The sequence below is a fragment of the Saimiri boliviensis genome, chromosome 9, assembly GCF_048565385.1.
Source record: "Saimiri boliviensis isolate mSaiBol1 chromosome 9, mSaiBol1.pri, whole genome shotgun sequence".
Lineage (NCBI taxonomy): Eukaryota > Metazoa > Chordata > Mammalia > Primates > Cebidae > Saimiri > Saimiri boliviensis.
Genome location: NC_133457.1, coordinates 100,318,148 through 100,345,575, shown reverse-complemented (window position 1 = coordinate 100,345,575; position 27,428 = coordinate 100,318,148). Strand labels below are relative to the sequence as shown.

Here is a 27,428-nt window from a genome sequence, read left to right as displayed (position 1 = left end):
AGAAGAGACCATGGAAGAGGCGGCCCAGGGCCATGCCTGGGAATGGCCTGCTACCCACCCCAAAAACACCGCCTTGTGCTCTGCCTGTAACAAGCTCTCAGGAACAGGGTTACAGCCTCCATGCTGAAGTCCCACAGACCAATTCCTCCCACAGTCATTTAGTCATTCATGCATCCATTTAGGTATTTTTTGTTTTTGTTTTTTGAGACAGAGTTTCACTCTTGTTGCCCAGGCTGGAGTGCAGTGGTGCAATCTCGGCTCACTCAACCTCCGCCTCCTGGGTTCAAGTGATTCTCCTGCCTCAGTCTCCTGAGTAGCTGAGATTACAGGCATGTGCCACCATGCCTGAATAATTTTGTATTTTTAGTAGAGATGGGGTTTCTCCATATTGGTCAGGCTGGTCTCAAACTCCTGATCTCAGGTGATCTGCCCACCTCAGCCTTCCAAAGTGCTCGGATTACAGGTGTGAGCCACCGCACCTGGCCCCCATTTAGGTATTTATTCATCCACTCATTTGTTCCACCATTTGCTCTGCCAGTCATTGCATCATTCATTCACCCAGCAAACATTTAGTGGCACACACTTGGGTGCCAGGCTATGTACCATGTGCTGGAAACACAGAAATAAACTAAGGCCTATGTCTTTCCCTCATGATGCTCCCAATCTAGCAGTGGCTCAAACAGGTTCATAAATAAAATACATGTAGAAAATGATAAAGATCATGAGAAAATAAAAGGTTATGGAACTTTGAGGAAGAAGAATGAGAACAGAAAAGGTTTCAAGTTGGAGGTAACACAGGTTCTGACACACCAAGCCCTAGGGAAAGGCCAGACAGTCCTTCAGGGGTACCACCCAGACACAAGGGGAAACTAGGAAGCCGGCGGCACCTCTTACCTTGGCATGGTGCAGGTCTACTCCGTACATGGAAAGCTTCTTGGCATTCTCTAAGAAGTGGATTTCTGCTTCTCCTGGGGTCATCCCCCTGAAGGAAAGAAAGCGGTAACAGGCCCAGCCTTGAGTCCTGCTGGCCAAAGGTGGCCACCATCAGAACTCACGATTCCAGCAAGTCTAATGTGCTGAGCCTCACCCTAATCCTTTCCCTCTGCCCTCAGAGCAGGAAGGTGTACCTTACCTTCCACTTCAGCCCACCCAATCCCCATCTTCTGCCAAAGCTCAAATCCAGTCTTGTTAGTCCAGGGAGCATACAAGGGCTGGGCTGAGAGTCAGGATTTTTGCCTCATTCTGCCACAGAGTTGACTGTGAGCTATAAATTCTACTTTTCCATGACTGTAAAACCATTGTTAAGGACACTGTTCATTATAACCACCCAGGGGCTCCTAAATTATTACCCACATAAGATATTTCTTCCAGAATTTAGTATCAGAAGCCACTTAATCTCTCCTAAGGAACAGATGCACATTCTCCTTTCCAAAAAGAAGAGTTATATAATTAATCAAGTTCCTTCTTTGCTTTGGCTGCCAGGAAACTTGGATATTTTACACTTAGTCACAGCAAACATTTATTGAGTACTATGTGCTGGTTACTGCTTTAAGCACTTTACATGGATTAACTCACTGAATCCTTATAACAACTCTGCAAGGTAGATGTTATTACTATTCTCATTTTACAGATAAAAAACTAGCACAGAGACGTTGAGTAACTTGTCCAAGGCCACACTGCTATTAAGGAGAAGAGTCAGGATTTGAATCTAGACAATGTGACTCCAGAGTGTATGCTCCTAATTACTTCATTATATGTCTGGTATACCCTCCAGGCCTATTTCCTGTGACCTGTCTACCTCTGGGCTGCTGTATGGGATACTTGGACACTAGATGTCAGTATGCTTTAGGTCCAAAGAGCTGTAGGGAGAGCCATGAGTATTTCTCCAGCCCCTATCAACCTGAACATCTTTCTCTGAATTATTATGACTTACAAATCCTAAGATGTCTTGCTATCTAGGACGGGGACGACAAATAGATGGCAAGCAAGCGACTAATCCCTATTCTTATGCCCAGGTGGTAGGTACATTGCTAACCTGGGCATTGTAGGGAATCAGGGTCCTACTCAACACAACACCACAGCAGTCATTATTAACCAAGCAGAGTTACTGTACGACTCTCAGTGACAGTATTTGCCACCCTTGACCTAGCATTCATCACACCCCAGCAGGCTCTGCCTCATGTACATAACCCTCCACATCTGGCCCTATCCCTCCTCTCCAGAGAAAGCCCACAGGACACGAGCCTCCTAATTCCCTCCATCCTCAATAGGAATGAGACAATATCACCATACTCCTTTCCCTGGGCACAGCACTTTACAGCTTATAATGCACTTTCATATTATTAATTACATTGTGTTCCCATAACAATCCTGGACTTACATCCCCAAATACTTCCAGCTTAAAAGAACCCTCGAAATCGTTTAGTTCCGACGGTTCCTCTCCAGGGGATCCTGTACAGAAGTAATGGCAAAGGGGAGTATCTGGGTTGTTACAATGATGAACAAGGTGTTATGGGCATTTACTGGGTCCCAGGGATGCTGAGCATTCTGCACAGTGAATTCCCCTGCCCCAAATGCCAACAGTTGAGAGACACTAATAATCTAACTTCATGCATATACAGGTGAAAAATGGGGCTTAGATGGGTTACCTACCCAGCCTACAATCACACTAGTTCATTACCATCCAACTGCTGGAAGGAGTACTTTTCCCTGCACAATCAACTATTCAACCCCTCGATCCGCAGACAGCAACACTAATAGCTAACATGCAGTGTGCCTTTAATATGTGCTGTCGCCAGGCGCGATGGCTCACATCTGTAATCCCAGTACTTTGGGAGGCTGAGGCAGGCGGATCATGAGGTCAAGAGATCGAGACTATCCTGGCCAACATGGTGAAACCCCATCTCTACTAAAATACAAAAATTAGCTGGGCATGGTGGCGCACGGCTGCAGGTCCAGCTACTTGGGAAGCTGAGGCAGAAGAATTGCTTGAAGGAGACAGAGGTTGCAGTGAGCCAAGATCGCGCCACTACACTCCAGTGTGGCGCCTGGTGACAGAGAGAGACTCTGTCTCAAAAAAAAAAAAAAAAGTGCTGTCTAGGCTTCCCAACAATCCTACAAGGTGGGTTTCACAGCATCCACCTTGAACAGGTGAGGAAACCAAAGCACAGGAAGTGAAAGACCTTCCTGAAATCCCCTGGTTAGAAAGTGGCAGAGCCAGAACAGAAACCCTAGCAGGCTAGCTTTCAGGTCCAAACTTTTGAACTCTACACCAAGATCTAGACAGCAGGACACTTACTCAGAGACACACAGTAGTGATTATTATCTCCAGTTGGCAGATAAACTGATTCTCAGAGGCCAAGGACAGGGAATTATCACACCTATATAGGAGCTTAAGAAACTTCGGTCCCATAAGGTCATCGAGGCCACACAGCCAGTCACTATCATTCCTATTTGCAGAGATGATTTGCTCTCAGCTAGACCTCGAGTGAGGGGCCGAGCCAGGTGGGGTACAAACAGCACAGCTTGCAGTGGCTTAGGACATTCAGACCTGCAAGGAAGGCTCACACTGGCTAAGGAGTCATGGAAGGCCCTGGCTGGCACCCTCTTACCTGTATGTCTTATGCAGCTCCATGATCCTCTCCTCCAGCTCCCGGGTCTGGTTAGGGGCGAAGCGGAGCTCGCTAACGTAGTTGCCCACATGCTCCTCAGCATCATAGTCGCCCAGCTCAGCCTGTACAGCGTAGGAGCCCAGCAGGGCATGCGTGACAAAGGAGCAGGGCAGCCTGCCCGTGATGATGTCTGCCCGCAACTGCAGGCACAGGTAGTATCTGGAGATAGGGGAGAGCCAGCATGGGCACAGGGCCCTACTCTTCCCTAGATGCCCCAAGCACAGCTGTCCATCAGAACCAAACAGAACACAGGTCAGCAGAAAATGATGTTTGTAGACACTGGCGCTTCATATGTTGATGATCTGGGTATGTCTCATGAGCTGGTTTTGCAATATTTCACATGACTTTAAGAATTTTTGTGTATTTCTAAATTTTAGGGGTTTGTTTTCTATTATGAGAGCATTTTCAATTTCTAATTCAAGCTAAATAGGACTACTTTGCTGGTTTGGCCATCACAAAATGTGGTGTAGTTTTAATTATACAAATAACATACTGTATTCATATTGTGGAGGAAAGATGCACACTTTAGCGGTGACTTTATTTCCTCTTGATGACTCTCATTCGGTCTCCAGAGTTATCGAATGGTGTTCTAGACCTTTCCTCTTCTTGGACATACAGAAATGTATGTGGTTTTGATCTATATGGATGTTTCTTACCTGTAAAGGGCATCAAATGCTGCCTCTGATTCTAACAGCTCACTTTTCATACCCAGGCCTTAGAGCCTTTCCATGTCAGCACACGTCACTCTACCCCACTCATTTTAACTTCCATGTTGTATATCATCGCCCCGATGAACCTGCTTGCCAATGCTTTCCCAAAACCTTCTTATTTTGCTTCCAGCTCTAAGTAAATTGTCTGAAAACAAATTGGTTTAAAGAAACATTTCCAACTACCAAGCCATGATTTTTTATAACTTCTATGCATACTTGGACAATTTTATAATTTTAGAACCATTTAAAAGCATTTTTATTGCTTTTTTGGTTACTGTGTATTAAAAAAAAAGTTTCAGTTCATTTTTAGCCAACAATGCCACCCTGCCCATTTTTGTTATTTTCACCATTTTTTTTAAATTGCCTATTTTTTTTCTTTCTGAAACAGGGTCTTACTCTGTCACCCAGGTTAGAGTGCAGTGGCACAATCTTGGCTCACTGCAGCCTCAATCTCCCAGCCTCAAGCGATCCTCCCACCTCAGCCACCCAAGTAGCCAGGATTACAGATATACACTACTGTGCCCAACTAAATTTTCTATTTTTTTATGGAAACAAGGTTTCACTATGTTTCCTAGACTGGTCTCGAACTCCTGGGCTCAAGCAATCCTCCTGCCATTGTCTCCCAAAGTGCTGGGATTACAGGTGTGAGCTACCACATCTGGCCTTTTTTTTTTTTGAGACGGAGTCTCGTTCTGTTGCCCAGGCTGGAGTGCAGAGGTGCGATCTCAGCTCACTGCAACCTCTGTTTCCCAGGTTCAAGTGATTCTCCTGCCTCAGCTCCTGAGTAGCTGGGACTACAGGCACCTGCCCCACACCCGGCTAATTTTTGTATTTTTATTAGAGACATGGTTTCACCATATTGGCCAGGCTGATCTTGAACTCCTGACCTTGTGATCTGCCCACCTTGGCCTCCCAAAGCGCTGGGATTACAGGTATGAGCCACTGCGCCCGGCCTATTTTAAGTACCTTTTACTTAATATAATTTTTACTACTCTGTGACATTATTTCACAGTTAGAACTGAAGTCCTGGCAAAAAGTATGTGCAGCCTCAGTGTGTGCCCAGGGTTAAGGACTCAGAATCAGCAGCAGCTCAGATATCACAAGCACCGAGTAGAGGCTTATGGGCATTCTGTTCAAAAGTCTCAAAATTCAGAAATCACTGCCAAATATTCTGACCAATCTTTCATTTCAATCAATTTGTCATTTTGACCAGTTTATTTTGGGCCTAACTATTTTTGGCAAAATCAGCTGCTATAGCACCCATCTCCTGGGGCCATCTGTGCTAGGCAGGCCTAACTTCCTTCCCAGTGTGCCTGGAAGCACAGTGCCCAGGCTCCGGCACAAAGAGGGGAGGTATCAGTAGGTAAAACCAGGGGGATGGAGACTGTGCTGGCCTAACCCACACAGTCCACTTGGAAATGGAGGTTTCAGATCCTGCTGCTGCCACATTATCCCCCACGGGACCTCAAGGCTTAGAACTAGGGCTAATGACACCAAAGCCCAGGCCTGATCTGTTCCAGGAACATCTGTCTTATCTCCCAAGGCCAGAGTCAGCATCTTGACCTTGATTGATGGCCTGGCAAACAGGCAATTGACATGAAAGTGAAGGAGGGATCCAATGGGAGAGAGAACCCAGCTTAGGAGCCCCTCCCCTGCTGTAGGGGAACTTCCAGTCCATGTTGGGGGTATAAGGCCCATCACCTGGATGACACAGCCCCAGGACATCATGAAGTGAGACTATCTCTTTAGAAAGGGCTTAAGAGGAGGGCTTCCCCCTGTTCTGGTTTCCAGAGATGAGATGACCCCATGGAAGTTCCCATACTGAAGGATGCTTGCACTCACTTCCAGTCTTTAGGCCATGTTATCTACTGGTCCTGAGGCACAACGAGACTACATGCACAGTCCACACTTGCCTTCGCAGCCCAGGCTTTTCTCTGGGGGGAGTACCAAACCCCATTTGACTTCCACATTTCTGACATGTGCACAGAGTGGTACACAGACCAAAGTTCCCACGTGCAAAGGCATCCCTCTCCACATCTCCAACACTGCAAACTGGTGAGTCACCCAGCACAGCAGCCTTCACCCGGGTTTAGTATGTCCCACCCAGAGATGGACCATGCCATGTTTTTTAAAGTTTGCATTCATTCCCAACATTTAGAAACTGTGGTTTTTATTCTTTAATCTCTAGGTTCATTTCAACAATCAGGCCCAATTCCTACATGACAGTGATGGCATGGAGGGGAACAGCAACAGTCTTAGGTGGCTTCTGTCCTCTTAAATCTACAAAGGCCCCACAGCTCCCTGTGATACCTCTTCCTCTGACATCAAGGGTCAGCAGCCACTGACCACTGTGCTTGCAACACTGTATTTCTTACGATGAGTCGGCTTCCTGTGTTGATGCTGTCTGCCTGACCTCAGTAGGTGCCTGCATTTGCAGCTGCTGTCACATACTGCTTGTGTCCCCAGGGCCAGGGGCCCTCATCCATTGTCCCACACAGCCAGCATACCTGTCTCTCCTACAACAGCTCTCAAGCTCTCACCTTGTGATGTCTTCTGTCAGCTGGGCAGGATCAGGGGGGTAGAACTTGACTGTGAAGGCAAAATTCCAGGGGCTACCTGAGAGAAGAAGGTGAGAGAGAGATCAGAGAGGCCCTGTCATCCCACTGGGTGGTCCAGATGCACCATCCTATGGGCAGTTTTTCAAAGTCTTCTCCTATCTCTAATCTTAGGATAATCCAATCAGGAAAGCTGGAACATTATTCTCATTTAACACATGAGCAAACTGAGGCCCAGGTTAAGAGACTTGTGAGCTAGCAGTAGGAAGGAAGGTAGAAAGAAAGAAAGAAAACTGACGCTGCATGCCAGGCACACTGTTCATTACTTGACAAACATGACTTCAGTAAACTTCACCACAACCCCAAGAGTAAGTCCTATGATTAGTCCCATTTGGCAGACACTGAGGCCCAGGCAGTAAAGCAGTCAGCCCAAGGTCACCCCACTTAGAAGTGGCAATGCCACCTGGCTCCTTGGTCTACACCCTAGTCTGAGTCACAGGATGTTAGTGATAAGAAAAAAGTCTAGACAATATCACATTAAACAGGTTTCCTAAATCGGGACTTGTCAGAGCCCTCACTCTGCTACTGTGCATTGCAACTCTCTGAGGGGAATGTGCATTCAGGAATTTCCAAAAATGGTTCGATCTGTTGTATCCATTTTTAACAGATCATCCTGAAAGCTTAATGCTTCTCAGAACACACATTAGAAAACTCTTCCCTGTATCATGTTGACTCCATCTTGGATGACAGGATTGGATTATAAACAAGACCTAAAAGGCAAATATAATGGGCTAAATATAACAAAGAGATATTTTAGGGGGATGAATGCTAACCTCCATAGTTAGATGTGGGAAACCAGTGGTACACATCTAAGATACACAGGGGAATAAAGGCTGAGGTTATCACTGGATGCAAGCTCTGCAAGCCTGAAGAAGGGATGGCCACTTGAGAAGGAATGAAGACGGGCAGGGATAAGGCACTGGACAAAACTGGCAAGACCACACCTGGGACGTTTCAGGTTCCAGGATCAAAGAGGCCCCTGACAAAGTGAGAAAGCAAGGCCCATCCATGGCAAGGCTGTGGCCATGGACCACTGCAGGCCACATCGCCACTACCATCCTTGTCCCTGCAGTAACCACCATCTGCAGCATCCAGAGGTCACATCTCAGACTCTTACTTGGTGCCAGTCATGGCACTTGCTAAGAACTTATGTACATATATAGGGATTTTTTCTTCATAATCATCCTGAAGCTGCTGACTTTTTTTTTTTTTTTGAGACAGAGTCTCGATCAGTCTCCATGCTGGAATGTAATAGTGAGATCTTGGCTCACTGCAACCTCCGCTTCCCAGATTCAAGGGATTCTCCTGCCTCAGCCTCCTGAGTAGCTGGGATTACCATGCCTGGCCAAGTATTGTATTTTTAGTAGAGATGGGGTTTCACCTTGTTGGTCAGGCTGGTCTCTAACTCATGAACTCGTGGTCCACCCACCTCAGCCTCCCAAAGTGTTGGGATTACAGGCATGAGCCACCGCGACCGGCCCAACTTTCTTTTTTATAAATGAATTCTGAGAGGTTAAGTCACTCTCTCAGAGTGACTAAGTCAGCTAGTCAGTGGTAGAGAATCAGGATCATAACTGGTCATCTGGCCCCAGAGCCCACGCTTCTGACCTCACCGACTTCTTGGAAAAAGCAGCCTCAAGGAGTAATAAGCCTCAGGAACTCCTATCTCAGGAATAATAATGGTAATAATCAATAATAATAAAAAATAATAACTGATGCATACTGGGTGCTACTGTGTGCAGGCACTGTTCTACATGTAATACTCATTTAATCCTCACAGCATCGTAAATATAAGTATTCTGCTTTACAGAGTAGGAAACCAAGGCACAGAACAGTCAACACCAGAAACAGTGATGGAGTTAACATTCAAATCCAGGCGGGCTGGCCTCAGCGTCTGTCTGCTTAACCTTCACACCAGATTGCCTCAGGGAAGCAAGAAGAAAATAGCTACTGAGCACTTAGTATGTGCTTGGTGCTGTCCATACATATGTCATTTAACTGTCACCCCCAACTAGTGAGGCAGGAATGACTAATCCACTGGCCAAGGAGAAGCAGGGGCCCAGAGATGTGGAGAACTTGCCCCAGGTACCCTACTTTGCCCTACTCTGCCCCAGGTGCACTGAGGTTTGGGAGGAGATACACCCAACTCCAAAGCCCAGGCCACAAGGACCAATGGCGCCACCTTCAGAAGGCTGAGGTGCTGTCACAAACAGAAGAAAGAGGGTAACAAATTGCTCCACAGGGGCCCCAGAAGGTAGGATGAGGATAAATGGCTGAAAGTTATAGGGGTAGAGTCAGAGACTGTGGCTCTCCTGGATAAGGTACTTGCTAGGGATCAAGACTCTATTACTCAGTGAGTTGAGGTGGCTACAAGGAGTGACATCCACCAGGCCTGGGCTGCAGGCTAGCTCTGGGAGGGATGCTGACACCTGACCATTTGGTCCAGCTGCCTGTCTTTCCCAAGTTCCTGGTCCTGACCAAACACTGCACACTCGACTCCTGCATGTGTTCCGATCCCTTTAGTCAGGAGAGGCAGGCCTCAAAGCCAGGCAGGGGCTTCTGGGAGACAGCCTGAAGCCCAGGCAGAGGATCTGTCAGCCCCCCGAGGAGTGTGCACTGTCTGTGTGCCTGCCTCTTTGTCTCCAACTGACGGAACCTACAAGAATAATTCCTAGAGCCCCCTCCTGCAGAGTCAGCTGGCATCTCTGGGCCCAGCTGCCCGCTGTCATGGCAACAGGCTCAGCTACAGCTTTCCAGCCAAGGGACCAGGGAGTCCAGAAGAGACCAACCATAGCCAAGGGGGAGGGGCCCTGGGTGGAGGCATCTCTGCCTCGAAGCTCCAGGTCCCAACCTGCTCAGGCTGGCTTGCTGAGGCCACCTACCTCCCCATTCTGCCATTTGGGTACTGCCCCATCCCCTCCCGACATGCTTTCTCTCTCTGGGCCAGAGAGGACAGGCTGTTGGTCTGTTCATCTGCCTTCACCCTGGGCCTTGAAAAGTGCACAGGATGATGTTGGAAGACCAGGGCTCAAGACCTGGCTCAGCCAACATTTGGCTCTGTGACCTTAGGTAGTAACTGTGTCTCTCTGAGCCTCTGAGGGAAGGGTCATTGCTTACTGAAGTCTGCGCCATCCCTGGACAGCAGGGTGGCTGTTTCCAGCCCATCTGCTTGTCCATTGTCCTCGATAGCTCTGCACTTCCCTTCTAGAACTGATATCCTGAATGCATTTCTGATTCCTCTGCTAACTTGCTGTGTGATTCTGTACAGTCATTTCTCTTCTCAGGGCCTTAGACTTGTCCTTCCTGCCCTGGCTTCTCTCAAGATCTGCCATGTGGATTACACAGACTCGTGGATCTGAATAAAGTTTCTTTTTTTTTTTTTTCTTTTTGGAGATGGAGTTTTGCTCTGTTGCCCAGGCTGAAGTGCAGTGGTGTGATCTCAGCTCCTTGCAACCTCTGCCCCCGGGTTCAAAAGAATTGCTTGAGGCAGTCCCAGTGCCTCAGCCTCCCAAGTAGCTGGGATTACAGGCGCCAGCCACCATGCCCAGCTAAGTTTTGTATTTTTTTTTTTTTTTTTAGTAGAGATGGGGTTTTGCCATGTCAGCCAGGCTGGTCTCGAACGCCTGACCTCCAGTCATCTGCCCACCTCGGTCTCCCAAAGTGCTGAGATTACAGGCATGAGCCACGGCACCCAGCCTGAATGCACTTTCCAAAGGAGAAGAGAGCAATACAAGGGGGGCTCTTATGGTCTGGATCCCCTCACCCACCCACATCCCAGCCACAGCAAGCCACTCACTCCGGATCTGCTTCTTGATCTCCTTGGAGGGGTCCAGCCAATTCTAAAAGAAAAGATCGAGATCTTCAGAGGGAAGATGCAGCAAAGGACTTGACTGGGCTGGGGACAGAACTATCCTGAGGTGGCCGGTCAACAGCCCCTCGTGGGGAGCACACTTCCTTGTCTAAACCTCTTGGTCACTTTTCCTTGGGACTAGGGGGTGAGAGGAATGGGGCTGGGGTTTACCACCAGCCTTGGACCCAGTGCCCTGGAGCCACTACAGCCCTGAGGCAGTTCCAGTGAGCAAGTAATGCAGCTGCAGGGAGCCTGACAGGAAGGAGGAAACTCAGGCAGAGCTTCCCAAGGGTAGGGAAGAGGCTCTGGCAGGGAGCTCCTCACCTCCCCAAGCAACTCTAGCAGCCTAACCAGGGCTCTGCAAATACCCATCTAGGGGTGACCTGTGCATCACCAAGAAATGGCTGAGACAGAGAACTGAGAGTGGATAGGGCTGGCTGAACCTTGGGGACATGCAAACAGAAGATGCCTAATGATTTGAGCACTAGCAGAAGCCATGGGATGTGGCTAGGATTACAGGGGCCTAACAGAAGAGGAGGTCCTGCCCCGCTCCCCAGCCCAGGTACCTTCTGGCTGTCGGCATCACAGAAGGTCAGGCCGAAGTAGTCCTTCTCCAGGAGGTTGAGGTGCTCACAGACCAGGTCAAATAGCACCTGGCCCCGGCCATGTTTCTAAGGAGGCAATCAGAGTGGCTGTGAGGCTGCAGCACACCCCGGGGTGGAGCTGGGTGTCCTGGGCTCCACCAGGACAACTCAGAAACCCCAAGAGCCTTCAGCATCTGCACAGGAATGCAGCGTTCCTGCCACCTACTTGGCTCTACCCTCTGAGTCCTCAGGGATCCTGGGAGTGACAACAATGCCCAGCTCCTTGACGGCCTTCTTCCAAGTTCTGCTGGGGGTTTCTAGACCTTGAGCTTGCTTGGGGAGAAGCTGGAGTGGAGGGTATGGGAAGTGACTGCTTTCTCCTTCCTTTGTAGTGATTAAGAGAAGGAAACTAACTCAGACCCAAGGAGCAGAAAACCAAGTCCTAAGCTTTGGGTGTGAGAGGAAGAGAAGAAGCCCCTGGAATACAACAGAAGCATGCAGGGGGAGAAGGGGAAGGCCTGGGACTTAGGGTCCTAGTGTGACCCTCCCTTCCTGGGCCCCTCCCCTTCACTGAGTGGAATCCAGGGCAGCCCAGGCTAGCCCACTACTCCCTTCCCCACAGCCAGTGAGGTTTCACAGAGGCTCATGGGGCCTCCCTCAGCTTCTTCTGGAAGCAGCATTGATAGAGCAGGGTAGGTTCCTCCCACTCCTGTATAGCTAGGCTTGGGGCTCTCTGAACCAGCATTCAGAGTGATGAAGCCCAGAACCCAGTTGGGCACTCCAAACCCACAGGGGTGAAGATAATCACCAATAAGGGGATCACAGGGCAGGGGAACAAGAGGCAATCACCACCCAAAGAGCAGGGACTCTAGAGAGGGAGTGAGGCCCCTGTAAAGTCTGGCTGGGCCCTCGTCGGGACCAAACCTGATCAGGAATTCCTGCATCTGGAGATCGTCAGAGAAAGAGGACCTGGCCTTAGCCAAACCCTTTATGTACTTCTAGGGCAGGCAGAAATGGCATCTTGGGGCCCATCAAGGTAGGAGAGAGGACATAGAAGACAGCCCTTTCTTTTGTCCCAGGAGCAGGGAAAGTGAAATCTTTCTATAGAAAAATACATACACAGCTAGGCACAGTAGCTCACGCCTGTAATCCCAGCACTTTGGGAGACCAAGGCGGGTGCATCACTTAAGGCCAGGAGTTCAAGATCAGCCTGGGAAACATGGCAAAACCCCATCTCTACTAAAAATACAAAAATTAGCCAGGCGTGGTGATGGGCGCCTGTAATCCCAGCCATTCAGGAGGCTGAGGCAGGAGAACCACTTGAACCTGAGTGGTGGAGGTTGCAGTGAGCTCAGACAGTGCCACTGCACTCCAGCCTGGGCAACAGAGCCAGACTCTGTCTCAAAAAGACAAAAAAAAAAAAAAAAAAAAAAAAAAAAAGGAAGAAAGAAAGAAAGAAAGAAAAAAGAATCAAAACCAAAAAAACCCTGTGGAGAAGAGGGACTCAGCCTCCCAGGGCTCAGGAGTAAGTCACATCCCTAAAACCTGGGCATGGGGGAGAAAAGAAGGCAGTTCCTGTAAATCTCAGTTGCAAGGACACCTGAGCCCTTTCACACGTGCAGAGAAGGGCCAGAGATGCTGTCTTGGCAGGGGTAGAGCCTCTAACTCACAGAGGGGGCAATTGAGACCTCAGAATTAGGGTGAGAGTCAGAACCTATACAGGAAAAGGAGACCTAAACATGGGACCCGGAGGGCCAACCCCAGAAGGAGGCGTCTGCTGTGTCACCACCATGGGGCAGGGCCATCCCACACGGTTTCTACACGGCCTGGTGACAGCCTCCCAGTGGGCCGCCTCCCTATGACTGGGTGACGGGCTTCCCATAGAACCCTCAGATGACTAGTTTGTCCTGGAAACTTGAGATGGTTCCCTGGACAGGGATATTCACTAGGAAGGGAGAACCCCTCTCTCCACCCAGTATAGAAAAATGATTCTAATGGAAATCACTCTCCTGGGTGAATAGGAGGGCCCAGCTCCTAGATCTACTGGGATATAGATCAGCCCTTACATGCTGGCATCCTTGCCAAGGTACAGTCACCCTGCAGAATCTTCCCCTGGTGCCAGCGCTGTGCCTTTTCTAATTCTATTTGCAATCATAACCACTCTCTTCAGGCTTTGGTGCCACCATCTGTACAAAGGAGCTCTGAGCCAGGTCATCTCTTTGGACACTGCGGCCGGTCCAGGACTCCTCTGGTTTGGCCCAGGTTGGGTACACACAGGAGCCTGCCCTGGACCTGAGACCGGCCAACCGCGGACGGGACATATGGTGCGGAGTGCTCGCCTACCTCCACCTCACACTCATACTCCGAGGCATCAAGCAGAGTAACCCGGCAGACGGCACTCTTGTATTTCTTGGCAATCTTCTGAGGTGACTTCTGGGCCTTGCTGGGCGTGGTCCTCTCCGACAGGCCATCAGCCTCACTATAGTCCTTCTCCTCCATGTCTAGGCTCTGCAGGACCAAGCAAGGGAAGAGTTTGTTCAGTGAGTTTTAAGTCATGGCCTTTCATATAAATAAGAAGCAAAATGGAGGCAGCTGGGGCCAAGAAGGACCCCTAAATGAGAGTTACTATTCTCTGAGACCCACAGGGCAACTGGGACCTATGGCTGGTGTGCACAGGAGGAGAGCCAGGGCTGCCATGCAGTGAGGGGTCCCCGTATTCCCTGCAGGCTACTGCTGCCATAGGCATCCTCTGAGGCAAGAGCATCCCATGAAACCAAAGCCGGTGGCCAGAGCTGCCCTGTCTCCCTCCTAGAGCAGCACACGAGTCATCACAGCATCCATCTGGTCTCCTCCTTTCTGTTCGTCACTGGACCTAGCAGGAGGCTGTGAGCTGTGCACTGAGCTAAAGGAGAGAAGGAAGGCCAGAGACCTGCCCCCCGACCCCCGATCCTAACTCCACTGCCGACTCCCTTGGTGATCCTGGCCTATTCCCTGCCCTCTCCAGGCCTGTCATGAATTAAGGAAGGTGTGAATTACATGATGAGGTGAGTCCCTTGTAGCTTTAGGGCAATGGGTTTTGCTCTGGGGTCACACGGGGCTGGCCAAGCTAGAACAGACAGGTTTGGGGATAGGAAAAGAAATGGAAAGAACTCAGGCTTCAAAATCAGATCTAGATTTGACTTCACCTCTGTCACTTTATGGCAATGTGACTTTGGGTAACTCACTTTATCCTGCTGGTGCTCAGTTTCCCCAAGGGTAAAATGGGATAGTTACTCTTTAGTTTGAGAGGATAAAATTTTAAAATGACCACAACGGGCCAAATGTGGTGGCTCACACCTGTAATCCTAGCACTTTGGGAGGCCAAGGCAGGAGGATCACTTGAGCCCAGGAGTTTGAGACCAGCCTGGGCAGCATAGTGAGAACTTGTCTCTACTGAAGGGCCTTGTTTTCACTGAAAGTTAAAAAAAAAAAAAAAAAATGACGGCCAGGCACAGTGGCTCACGCCTGTAATCCCAGCACTTTGGGAGGCCAAGGCAGTTGGATCACCTGAGTTCAGGAGTTCAAGACTAGCCTGGTCAATATGGTGAAACTCTGTCTCTAATAAAAAAAAAACAAAAATTAGCCAGACATGGGCGTACACACCTATAATCTCAGCTACTAAGGAGGCTGAAGCAGGAGAATCGCTTGAACCTGGGCGGTGGAGGGTGCAGTGAGCCAAGATGGTGCCACTACACTCCAGCCTGGGTGAAAGAGCGAGATTCCACTCAAAAACTAACTAAATAAATAAAGTTAAAAAAATTAGCCAGGTGTGGTGGTGCACGCCTGTAGTCCCTGTTACTCAGGAGGCTGAGGCACAAGGAATGCTTGAGCCTGGGAGATTGAGGCTGCACTACAGCCTGGGCAACACAATGAGACCTGTCTCAAGAAAGAAAATAAAATGACTACGATGCTCCCAGCACAGTGCTCGGCATGTAACGGGTCACTAATAAATCTCAGTTTCTTTCTTTCCTCCCTCCTGAAAAAGTACTAGGGCCCTAAGAACTGGACCTGGAGGACAGTCTGGGCAGGAAAGTGATGTCCATGCTCTCAGGCACACACCTGTTCAGCAGGCCGTGTGTCCTGCTGGGGAAGATGCTTCTCATTGGAGTTGGCCTCTGGGTGGCCGTGGCCTGCGGGGGTCACAGGGGTGGTCACAGCGGCGGCGGCCTCAGGCTGCTGTGGGGTCTCCTCCTGAGCTTTCTTCACCTCAGAGTCGGGGCCTGTTTCTGTTGTCATGGTGACCAGCACGCCTGCATTGATATCAAGGAAAACATTGGACAGGGAGGGACAGCAATGGTGTGACAGCAAGAGGGGCAGGAACCACACGCAGAGAGAGACAGATGGAGGCAAAGGGACAAAGAGTCATAGGGTGAAGGGAGGAGGCAGGGAGAGACAGAGGAAGTGGGGATGGGGAAGAGTCATGGGAGGTGAGGGGTTAGTGGCCGAGGTCATAGGCACCCTGCCACCCTGTGTCTGCAGCTGATCAGGGACCCTAATCTCTGGCCCTTGCTAGGGATGATGAGTCCTTCCAGGGAGCTCTGCTCTGCCAGGAGCACACGGGGCAGCCAGTGATCGCGTCCAGGCAGGGCCCAAGCCAGGCTATCTCTCCAGCCACCTCACCTGGTACTTGGTGCCTATCAGAAAAGCTGGATGCACAGAATGCAACCAAAAGAGCCCTGGGTTCCAGACCCTTCCAGTGCTGAATCTGGGCACACCTCTTCATGCCCCAAGCTTCAGTAATTCCTGCCCTGCTAGCTTCACAAAATGGATCCAAAAAGAGAATGACAGGAAGAAACTTAAAACAACAAAACAAAACAAAACAAAAAAAAACAACGAAAAAATGTGCAGCCCTAATGATGTAAAAGTCAAAAAAAAAACAAAACAAAAAACAAAAAACCAGGCTCAGGCCCCGAGTTGGCCACAAATGTGGCAGTCACTTCACCTCTCTGGGACTCATCCAAAATGTGAGCAACGTAGAGAAATACTCTCTGGGATAAACTGTTCTTGTCATTTTCCCCTTTTAGCAGTAAATGAGATTTCAGAAAGTCAAGGACCCACTGCCCAGCTATTCTGCTGGAATAAGCAAGTTATAGAGAGAGAAAGAGAAAGAGAGAGAGAGAATGGCATGGTCTCATTTTTATATTTTAAAAACAAAACAGGCCAGGCATGGTAGTTTATGCCTGTAATCCCAGCACTTTGGAAGGCCAAGTAGGGCAGATCACCTGAGGTCGGGAGTTTGAGACAACCTGGCCAACATGGTGAAACCTTGTCTCTACTAAAAATACAAAAATTAGCCCAGCATGGTGGTACACATCTGTAATCCCAGCTACTTGGGAGGCTGAAGCAGGAGAATCACTTGAACCTAGGAGGCAGAGGTTGCAGTGAGCCAAGAGTGTACCATTGCACTCTAGCCTGGGCAACAGAGTGAGACTCTGTCTCAAAAAAAAAAGAAAAACAAAACAGTAACCTCAACAACATATGTTTGTGTTTGCACACATTTAGTACAAGGTCTGAAAGAATACTCATCAAATTGTTAAGAGAGGTTGGTAAGGCAGAAGTGGGTAAAGGAAAATGAAAGAGATCCCTGGGAACAGGGTGACATAAGAGAGAAAACTTCACTTTTCACTTTATATGCTTTGGAACTACTTTTATCTTTTAAAATATACATATGTAGGCCAGGTGCAGTGGCTCATGCCTATACTCCCAGAACTTTGGGAGGCCGAGGCAGGCGGATCACCTGATGTCAGGAGTTTGAAACTAGCCTGGCCAAATGGTGAAACCCCGTCTCTACTAAATATACAAAAATTAGCCGGTGTGGTCACAAACGCCTGAAATCCCAGCTACTCAGGAGGCTAAAGCAAGAGAATTGATTGAACCCAGGAGGCAGAGATCGCAGTGAGCCACTGCACTCCAGCCTGGGTGACAGAGCGAGACTCCATCTCAAAATAAAATAAAATATAAATAAATAAATAAAATACACATATGTATTTTTTAACTCACAAGTTAGCTTTTAAAAAAGGTTCAGTATGGGAGGGGGCATCAAATGCAACCATTCCTGCCCCCAGTCAACACAGCCTCAAAAACAACTTTAAAGCTAAAACCAGGAAAATAGAGAGAAATGAGCAGGAACCCTCCCCCTGAGTCCAGGCCCTTCCTCTAAATCTATGATATTACATGAGAGAGATTCAGGCTAGACCTGGCAGGCCCTCTCCCCTGCACCATCCGTTGTGGGATGCTTCTGATAGACTGACTGACAGACAGACAGACAGATAGACACAGCAGCCACCCTGGGCTAGCCACGTGCTCCAGGTCCCCTGCCCCACACTTCCTTTTCATTTTTCGGTTTTTCTCCCTGCATATCAATGGGCATCAGCCCAGCCCAAAGCCAAGAGCACTGGACAGAAAGACAGGGACCCTGAGCACTCCAAGCACCCCACTCAGCCACAGGAGAGCTCCGGGGCCCTGAACATCCTCAGGCCCCATCCCCACAGAGTGGATGACAGGGGAAAGGCTTTGTAGGCCGAGGCTTAGAGTACAAAGGAGAGGGTTTGCTGTTATTAATGCTGCTATTAAGAAGTAAGAGAAGGAAGAAGAGAAGGCCTGGGTCCCCATCGCCTCCTCCCCACCCAGAAATGCTTTCCACTCAAGCCACTACTCTATGCTTTATGGGTATAACTTAAAGCCATAGTTGGATAAAGGCTCTCTGTCACTTATGGGACAATGAGTGCTGACTCCAGGCCAGGATACAAAGCAATGAGTGTTGCTTTAGGGGAGCCCACAGCCTTGGAAGGGTCCACATGATACCTGTGCGCCAGGCTCAGGATCTTTTCTGAGCCTGCACTTAAGGATACTGGTGTCATGTCAGATAAGGCCGATAGGCAAGAACCCTTAAAATAACTGCCTGCTTAATTTTGCTTACAAATTAAAAAAAAAAAAAAGCATCCACAGATTCATCTGTGTGTTTTCTGCTGTGAGATGCAGAATCTACATGACCTCTCGTGGGCCCGGGCAGCCGGGAGACACTTCCACTCCCCCCTTTCAGATGGCCTCGATCTGATTTTAGCTCATACTCTCGGAACTTTTCCCGAGCCTGAGGGTTCTTGAAATAGCCAGGTAAGCAACCTTAAATTAATATCCCAGTCTTCCTCTGCCTGGGTCTCCAGCAGAGTCTGCTGGCAGCAAATGCCTGGCGCTCCCAGAACCACAGAGGAGAGGAGCTCGATGCCTTTTGAGATAATTCATTCTACTCCTCTTCCTTTACAGGTGAGACTCCTTTGCAGTTGAGCAAAAAAGATTTGAGTGATGGTCATTTCCTCAGACAGGTTTCCCTGGTTCCTCCACCCACTCTCCTCCCTCCCCAGCCCCTGGAAATCCCAGATCCTAACTCTAGGTCTGCTTTCTCTCCACTGTACTTGGCCAACTCAAGCAAACCCCAACAGAACCCCGCAAAGGAGAAAGCACTCAGGCTCAGGCTGAACGCCAAGGATGCAGCAGGAGCCACCTCTGCATTCCATGGCCAGAGGCTAGCGAGATAAATGATAGCTCATCCACTCTAGAGAGTTAAAAAAAAAAAAAAGGTAAACAATCATGGAAAATATTTTAGTAAAAAAGCATGATACACAACAGTTTGTACAGATTGACCCTATTTTAATGAATACACATGCACAGATATGGAAAATTCAGCAAAGCATTAACCATAGTTATTTCTGGGTGGCAGGAAGACAGATTATTATTTTTTCTTCTTTCTGTTTAACTGTAGTTCTTGGTTTTGCTACTATACTTGGAGATTCCTTGAATGAGTTTAAGTTAGAGGTCAAAAAAGAAATGTTTCTCACGCACATGGCTTGGTATGACAGTATGAGAAAGAGAAACGGTCTGTTTAAACCTTTTAAAAATTTATAAATCAAAAATAACATGTTTTTTAAAAAATCTAGGATGAAATCTTAATTTCATAAATCCAGGGACAATAGCATGGTTCTCTCACTAGGCCACAGAAAGGGAGCCAAGGGCCTGGCCTGGCTTCTGACATAGCCCGCCATGTGGGCATGGTTCCCTCCAGGCCCAGGTGGGAAGACTGATGGAGACTGCTGTGCAGCTAGGCCAGGCCAGGCACCGTAGTGGCCCCTGGAAGGAAGCACGTGCTGTTTCTCTAGGAGCTGGCTACAATGTGGGAGGAGGATGCTCACCCAGGAAATGGTTAAACACTCCGGAAGGAGACGATCTAGATTTGTCATGTATGTTTCAGCCTCTCAGCAGAGTCTGGGGACCTGGTGATCTGGACTGTAGCCTGGAGTTCCCAAAGGATGCTTCTAGAGCGGGGAGTGAATGTGGAATTGGGTGTTGAAAAAGGGAGCCATTTAGACAGGAGATGCAGGGAGGGCATCTGAGCTGAGTCACCATGTGGGCAGATGCCCAGAGATAGGAACAAGAGGACTAGGCAGGGGACAGACAGGAGACCTTGACATTCTGGCACTTCAGAGTGAGAAGCCTATAAAGGTGAGCACCAGCCAGGCGTGGTGGTTCATGCCTGTAATCCCAGCACTTTGAGAGGCGGAGGCAGTCAGGAGATCAAGACCATTCAGGCCAACACGGTGAATACAAAAAATCAGCCAGGCATGGTGGCGCACGCCTATAGTTCCAGCTACTTGGGAGACTGAGGCAGGGGAATCACTTGAACCCGGGCGGCAGAGGTTGCAGTGACCCTAGATCAGGCCACTGAACTCCAGCTTAGTGACAGAGGAAGACTCTGTCTCAGAAAAAAAAAAGGTAGGGGGGTAAGCACCAAACAGCCTGGAAGGAGGGACTGGTTGGAGGTCAGGAGGAGTGACAGGGCTGGGAGGGTGCAGGCAGCCTTGCAAGAGTCAGAAGCATCTCTGTGCCGGAGAAGGATGGGATTCCCATCACTGAGTGCTGCTGCCAGCCAGGCCCAGGGCTAGAGACTTCACACAGTCATCATGGACCTCTTGTAGGGAGGTAGAGTAGGCAGCCCTGTGGCTCGGTGGTTCACAGGACAGGCTTTGGAGTCAGGCAGACCCAGACCCAAAGCCTAGTGCCAATGCTTGCTCACTCTGTGACCTTGGACAAGTGACTTCACTTTTCTGAGCCTAAGTTGTGTCTTCTATAAAACAGAGACACTCCTCCCTCCCTCTCAGGACAATGAAGGAGAGTTAGGAAAATAACACACAGAGAGAGCAGTTAGCATGGTATGCACCCAATAAAACAACCCTGAGAGGTAGGGACTATAATTACCAGCAGTAATGGGAAGCTACAGTGAGGAGGGGCCTGAGAACGGGAGTTCAGAAGCATCCACCCACAATGAACGAAGAAAGAGATGTTTCTAAGAGACAGAGGCCAGCAGGGCTAGACTGATGACACTAACATATGAAAGGCCTAATGCACAGGATTTGAAAAGAGAAAGGTCAGTCAGAGAAGTAAATGCTGACAGCGCCGGTACTTGCTCTCTGTCTGGGGGAAAGGGGCTCAGTGAGGCCAGGGATGCTCGCCTGGGCTGAGCTGGGGCTGGCCCAGCGGGCTGTCAGCATCTGACGCTCTTCAACATCGCAACCACCCTCTGGCTCCTCTAGCTCACCTTCCAGGGGCACTCAGCAGCCTTCTCATCTGTGGCTCTTTATCTGGGTGGCCTGCAGAGAGGATGTCCTAGCCCAGATGAGGCAATATCCACTCAGCCTGGCAGTAAACCATGCCTTAAAAATGAATCAACTGGTATCTGCTTTATACATCAGGCCCTCTAACAAGGGTTAGCATGAGTCAGCACCTCTGAGTAGTAATTTGGATTTGCTCTTTTTCTCCATCACTATTGCAACTGTCTAAATCTAAGCCACTATTAGCTTGTTCCAGGAGAGCTGCGCCAGCCTGTTTCATGGTCTCCCTTTGACCACTTGGGCCCTCCTAGACTTTATTATCCACAAAGCAGCCATGAGAATCTTTCCAAAATTCTCAGTGGACACCCTCTTTAAGTTTTTTACTTTTTATTTATTTATTTTAGACAGAGTTTTGCTCTTGGTGCCCAGGCTGGATGGAGTGCAATGGCGTGATCTCAGCTCACTGCAACCTCTGCCTCCCGGGTTCAAGGAGTTCTCCTGCTTCAGTCTCCCAAGTAGCTGGAATTACAGGTATGTGCTACCACGCCTGGCTAATTTTTGTACTTTTAGTAGAGACAGGGTTTTTCCATGTTGGCTAGGCTGGTCTTGAACTCCCAACCTCAAGTAATCTGCCCACCTAAGGCTCCCAAAGTGCCGTGAGTCACAGCGCCTGGCCCACCCTCTTTATTTTTTTAGTTTTGAAAATGGAGTCTCACTCTATGGCCCAGGCTGGAGTGCAGTGGCATGATTTCAGCTCACTGCAACCTCCACCTTCTAGGTTCAAGCAATTCTCCTGCCTCAGCCTCCTGAGTAGCTGGAACTACAGGCACCCGCCACCACACCCAGCTAATTATTGTATTTTTAGTAGAGATGGGGTTTTATCATGTTGCCCAGGGTGGTCTTGAACTCCTGAGCTCAGGCAATCTGCCCAACTCAGCCTCCCAAAGTGCTGGGATTATAGGCAAGAGCCACTGTGCCCGGCCAGATGCCCTGTTTAAAACCCCCTCTACCGCTGAAAACAAAACAAAACAAAACAAAACAAAACAAAAAAAAAGTCAAAAAAAAAAAAATATGCAAACCCCCTCTACCGCTGAAAACAAAAAACAAAAAACAAAAAACAAAAAAATGTCAAAAAAAAAAAAACCCAAGGCCCTCCCATTAAAATAAAACACAAACTCTTTATCAATGCTACAGGCCTCTCTATATGGCTGTTGCCCATCTTTTCAGCATCAGCTCCCACCATTACTGGTTCCCTGTTGCCTCCCCACGCCGCCACCATCACCATGAGCCTGTCACATTGGCTTTCCGTCTGTTCTTCTTTTTTTTTTTTTTTTTTTTTTTGAGACGGAGTTTCGCTCTTGTTACCCAGGCTGGAGTGCAATGGCGCGATCTCGGCTCACCGCAACCTCCGCCTCCTGGGTTCAGGCAATTCTCCTGAGTAGCTGGGATTATAGGCACACGCCACCATGCCCAGCTAATTTTTTGTATTTTTAGTAGAGACGGGGTTTCACCATGTTGACCAGGTTGGTCTCGATCTCTCGACCTTGTGATCCACCCGCCTCGGCCTCCCAAAGTGCTGGGATTACAGGCTTGAGCCACCGCGCCCGGCCTCTGTCTGTTCTTCTACTATGCCAGGCACTGGGGCTTTGTCCTTAATGCCTGTCTGTAATGTTCCCTTTGCATGGATAGCTTGGCAGATCCCACCTTTAGATTGTGAATCTGTGTGCCTCTTGACCACCCTGTCTAATTTATTTAGGTCCCTTCCCCTATATTTTTGGTTACAGCATGCCAGATTGCTTTTGTTTTTGTTTCATTTTGCCATTTTAACCATTGTGAAGGGTAACAATTCAGAGACATTAATTACATTCACAATGTTATGCAAAAATCACCACTATCCATTTCCAAAAATTCTTATCACCCCAAACAGAAACTTTGAATCCATTAAGCAAGCATGCTGGGTTGAGTGACTGGTTTTCTTTCTCTTTTTTGTTTTTGTTTTTGTTTTTGTTTTTTTAGAGACAGTCTTGCTCTGCCACGAAGATTGGAGTGTAGTGGCATGATTTTGGCTCACTGCAACCTCCGCCTCCCAGGTTCAAGCAATTCTCCTGCCTCAGCCTCCCTAGTAGCTGGGACTACAGGCGCATGCAGCCACCTGCAGCTAATTTTCGGATTTTAGTAGAGATAGGGTTTCACCATGTTGCCCAGGATAGTCTCAGACTCCTGAGCTCAGGCAGTCTACTCGCCTTGCTTGGCCTTCCAAAGTGCTGGGATTACAGGCGTGAACCACTATGCCCAGCTGGGTGGTTGGTTTTCATAGCAATTATCACAAACTGAACTTCTCTCATCGATTTAAATCAATCGATGATTTTTTTTTATACAAACAAGCAATTCTCCTGCCTCAGCCTCCCAAGGAGCTGGGATTACAGGCACGTGCCACCATGCCTGGCTAATTTTTGTATTTTTTTTCTAGAAACGAGGTTTCACCATGTTGGCTAGGCTGGTCTTGAACTCCTGGCCTGAAGTAATTCGCCTGCCTTGGCCTCCCAAAGTGTCAGAGTGAGGCAGGAGAATTGCTTATTTCTTTTTATCCCTCCTTCAAAAATAAACTTCATAAAGATAAGAATTTTATCTCATTAGCCATTATCCCCAGGGCTCAGCGCAATTCTTGATAAATAACAACATTATCATTTGTAGTCTGCTATTTGCCAGGCACTGATCTGAGTACTTTACATCAATGAACTCACTTCATCTTCACAATAACCTGTAATAGGTTACAGGTACTCTTATTATCCCCATTTTACAAAAGAAGAAATTGAAGCAGAGAAGTTAAGAAACTGGCCCCTTGGCCGGGCGCTGTGGCTCACGCCTATAATCCTAGCACTTTGGGAGGCTGAGGTGAGTGGATCACCTGAGGTCAGGAGTTCAAGAGCACCATCATGGTGAAACCCCATCTTTAAAAAAAAAAAGTAAGTCAAAAAAAAAAAGAAAAGAAAAGAAACTGGCCCCAGGTCACACAGCTAGTAAACAGCAATGCCAGAACTTACATTCAGCAGATTTGGCATCAGATGATTGGGTAGATGGATAAAAGGTTGAACACATGGATGATTGATGGATAGAACACAAACAGACAATTTCTACTCTACCCAAATGGGCATAGAGACCTGGGCTGCATTCACCTTGGGAGCCTCTGTGGCTACCAGCCAGCCAGCCTCTCCTGATGATTTGTTAATCTCAACACCTGATTTTTCCATCCAAAGTCCTGATGTTATTCTCCTTATTTCACTAATGAGGATGCACAGACTCAAAGAGGCCAACGGATTTGCCCAAGGTCATAAGGCGGTGCCAGGCATCTCTGACTCCAGAGTTCTTCCCACTGTATGGCATTCCAGCAACCTCAGGGCGCTTAGGCTGTACTGATTTCTTCTAGGGTTGGAGCTGGCTAAAGAAAGCCTCCCACCATTGAAGAGGAAATACATCGAAAGAGCTGAACTCAGAATCAGCTGAGGAAGCTGCCTTGCTTCCACTTCCGATCTGATCGGCTTTGGGCAAGTCACTTCTTTCCCATTTCCCCTTTCCCCTCTTTTCCCTTTCCTTTCCTTTCCCCTCCCTCCCTTCTTCTTCTTCTTCTTCTTCTGAGGCAGACCTGGGAGTGGGCGGTTGCAGTGAGCCAAGATCATGCTACTGCACTCCTGCCTGGGCGATAGAGTGAGACTCCATCTTAAAAAAAAGAAAAAAAAAAAAGGCACTGGCAGGAAGTCAGAAGGCAGAAGGAGAGAGATCCTGGGTATACCTTTCCCAATTTCTCTTCCTGTGGTCCTGGTGGTGGCTGAGCCCCTCTGTGACAGCTCCCTGCCCACCCTTACCCATCACAGAACTCAGGTAACACCACCACCTCCTGCTCATTCAGCTAAGAGCTGGTAACATCTGCTGTCACTGTGAGTTTGTAGGTGCCTCAGCATCCCTTGTGGGTTCCCCTCACCCTGCTCACACCTTTATTAACATCTCCTCAGAGGAAGCATCTGAGTGGAATTCTGTTTCCTGTCAGAATCTGACTGATCCACCACCTGATGCTCATTGAGGATGAGGGGAGCCTGGGAAGAGGCAGAAGAGGCTAGGAAGTCAAGGAAGGCAAGGGAACCATGAGCAAGCCCCTAACCTCTTGGTGCCTCAGTTTCTTCATCTGTAAAGTCGTGATGATAATCTTGCCTACCTCACAGGTTTACTGTGAAAATGGAATCAGATCATGCCTGTAAAACACTAAACACGTACCAAAATATTAGAAATATTTGCTCCAGAAATATTAGCTATTCTCCAATTAAGTCCAAAGACTAAAATGTTAACAACAGCATTCCCTTAGAGAAGGAAATAGAGGCCTTTTTCTCTGTATTTTTCAATTTTCTACTACGAACATGTACTACTTTGGGAGTCAGAAAGGAAAAACAGCCAAAAAAAAAAAAAAAAAAAAAAACAGAAACGGTGCCTATTAGGACTTATTCTTTCTCTCACTTGCTAGAGATGATGTGACTTCCCAAGGGGATTTCCACAGTAGGGCACACTCCCTTCCCTGAGCGATAGTGCCTGCATGGACATGAATGAAAGGAGGGGAAGGTACAGGCTGAGAGAGCCACCTCTGAGGCCTCAGACCACCTTCAAAGCCAGGACTGAAGGATCAAAGAGGGAGCTGGGTCTGTGGTCATGCTGTCTGGTGCTCAGGTTTGTACATGGCAGTGGGGAGACGGCAATTTGTCAGAGGCTTGCGGTACCCACAAACACCACTTCAAATTAAACCAAACAACATGAGAGGCCACCACCCATCAGCCTTGGCTTCTTGCCCAAAAGCTTCACGGGCCACCGGGGAGCCTCAGGCTGATGTGCAGTGGTGGGCCGGGGACCATGTGACAGCACAGAGCTGCAGAGTGACAGCATCAAAAAGGAGAAATGAGTCCCACCTGGCCCATGCTGATGATGGTACAAGAGGCAGACTGAGGCCTCCCGCTAGCAGGGTATCCTCTGAGAGCCACACAACGTGCTGGCTGTCTTCGGGGCTTTATCTCATTTGAGCTGGATGAGGGCCACATGGAGTAGGTAGGCTTATTTCCCAGGTGGCTTAGCAGCCAAGACCATGTGGCTAGTTAGTTCCAAGGAGAACCAGGACTAGGACTCAGGTGGGCTGGCCTACATCCAGTGCTCTCCCCACTCAATGCTGCTACATCCCACGACCTCCAACTTGCTGTATACCATGTAACCAAAGCTACTGTTGCTCTGGATGTAGAAATAATAACAGCAGTATCAGTCCCTCCCACGTTCAGGGCACTCTACAATTTAAAGGATCTTTTTATAATCACCATTTTGCTTGGACCTCACCAATTAGCTATTGTTGACAGTGGGCAAGAAATAGCAGTTACGGACATGGGCTTATGAGTCAGAGCTGGAATCCTGATGCCACAGCCTTGGTGACCGTGGCCAGGTTACTTAACCTCTATGGAGAAGAATATCTCTTGCACCTCTCCAAGGTGTATAGTGAGAATTAAAGGAGGTAGGCAGGGTATGGTGGCTCACGCCTGTAATCCCAGCACTTTGGAAGACTGAGGTGCAAGGATTGCTTGAGCTCAGGAGTTTGAGACCAGTCTGGGCAGCAGAGTGAGACGCTGTCTTTACCCTGTGCCCCCTCAATATTAGTTGGGCATGGTGGGGTGCACCTGTAGTCCCAGCTATTCATGAGGCTGAGGCAGGAGGATCACTAGACCCTGGGAGTTTGAGGTCACAGTGAGCTGTGACTATGCCACTGTACTCCAGCCTGGGTGACAGTGTGAGAGCCTATCATTCTTTTGTTTTTTTTTGAGATGGAATTTCAGTTTTTTTGCCCAGGCTGGGGTGCAATGGTGCAATCTCGGCTCACTGCAACCTCTACCTTCCAGGGTCAAGTGATTCTTCTGCCTCAGCCTCCTCAGTAGCTGGCATTACAGGCATTCATCACCATGCCCAGCTAATTTTTTCTATTTTTAGTAGAGACAGGGTTTTTCCTGGTTGGTCAGGCTGGTCTCAAACTCCTGATCTCATGTGATCCACCCGCCTTGGCCTCCCAAAGTGCTAGGATTACAGGCGTGAGCCACTGCACCTGGCCAAGAGCCTGTCTTTAAAAAAACAAGAATAATGGCTGGGCTCGGTGGCTCACGCTTGTAATTCCAGCACTTTGGGGGGCCAAGGCAGGCAGATTACCTGAGGTCAGGAGTTTGAGACCAGCCTGGCGAAAAAAACACGGTAAAATCTTGCCTCTACTAAAAATACAAAAATTAACCAGGCATGGTGATGTGTGCCTGTAATTCCAGCTACTCAGGAGGCCAAGGCAGGAAAATT

At 48.6% G+C, this 27,428-nt stretch overlaps 1 protein-coding gene across 36 annotated transcripts in view; it reads right to left on the bottom strand.

Annotated features, from left to right (window-relative positions):
- EPB41L1 (erythrocyte membrane protein band 4.1 like 1) overlaps window positions 1-27,428 on the bottom strand; it is a 171,984-nt gene that overhangs the window by 44,056 nt on the left and 100,500 nt on the right. For all 36 annotated transcript variants that reach the window (XM_074406452.1, XM_074406454.1, XM_074406453.1 and 33 more), the window contains 7 exons: window positions 15,529-15,719; window positions 13,774-13,938; window positions 11,413-11,517; window positions 10,793-10,835; window positions 6,922-6,997; window positions 3,612-3,830; window positions 895-982 (listed from right to left, as the gene is read on the bottom strand). In XM_074406452.1, the coding sequence (XP_074262553.1) occupies window positions 895-982; window positions 3,612-3,830; window positions 6,922-6,997; window positions 10,793-10,835; window positions 11,413-11,517; window positions 13,774-13,938; window positions 15,529-15,705 (873 nt within the window). In that variant the 5' untranslated portion in view covers window positions 15,706-15,719. The remainder of the gene's footprint in view (window positions 1-894; window positions 983-3,611; window positions 3,831-6,921; window positions 6,998-10,792; window positions 10,836-11,412; window positions 11,518-13,773; window positions 13,939-15,528; window positions 15,720-27,428) is intronic.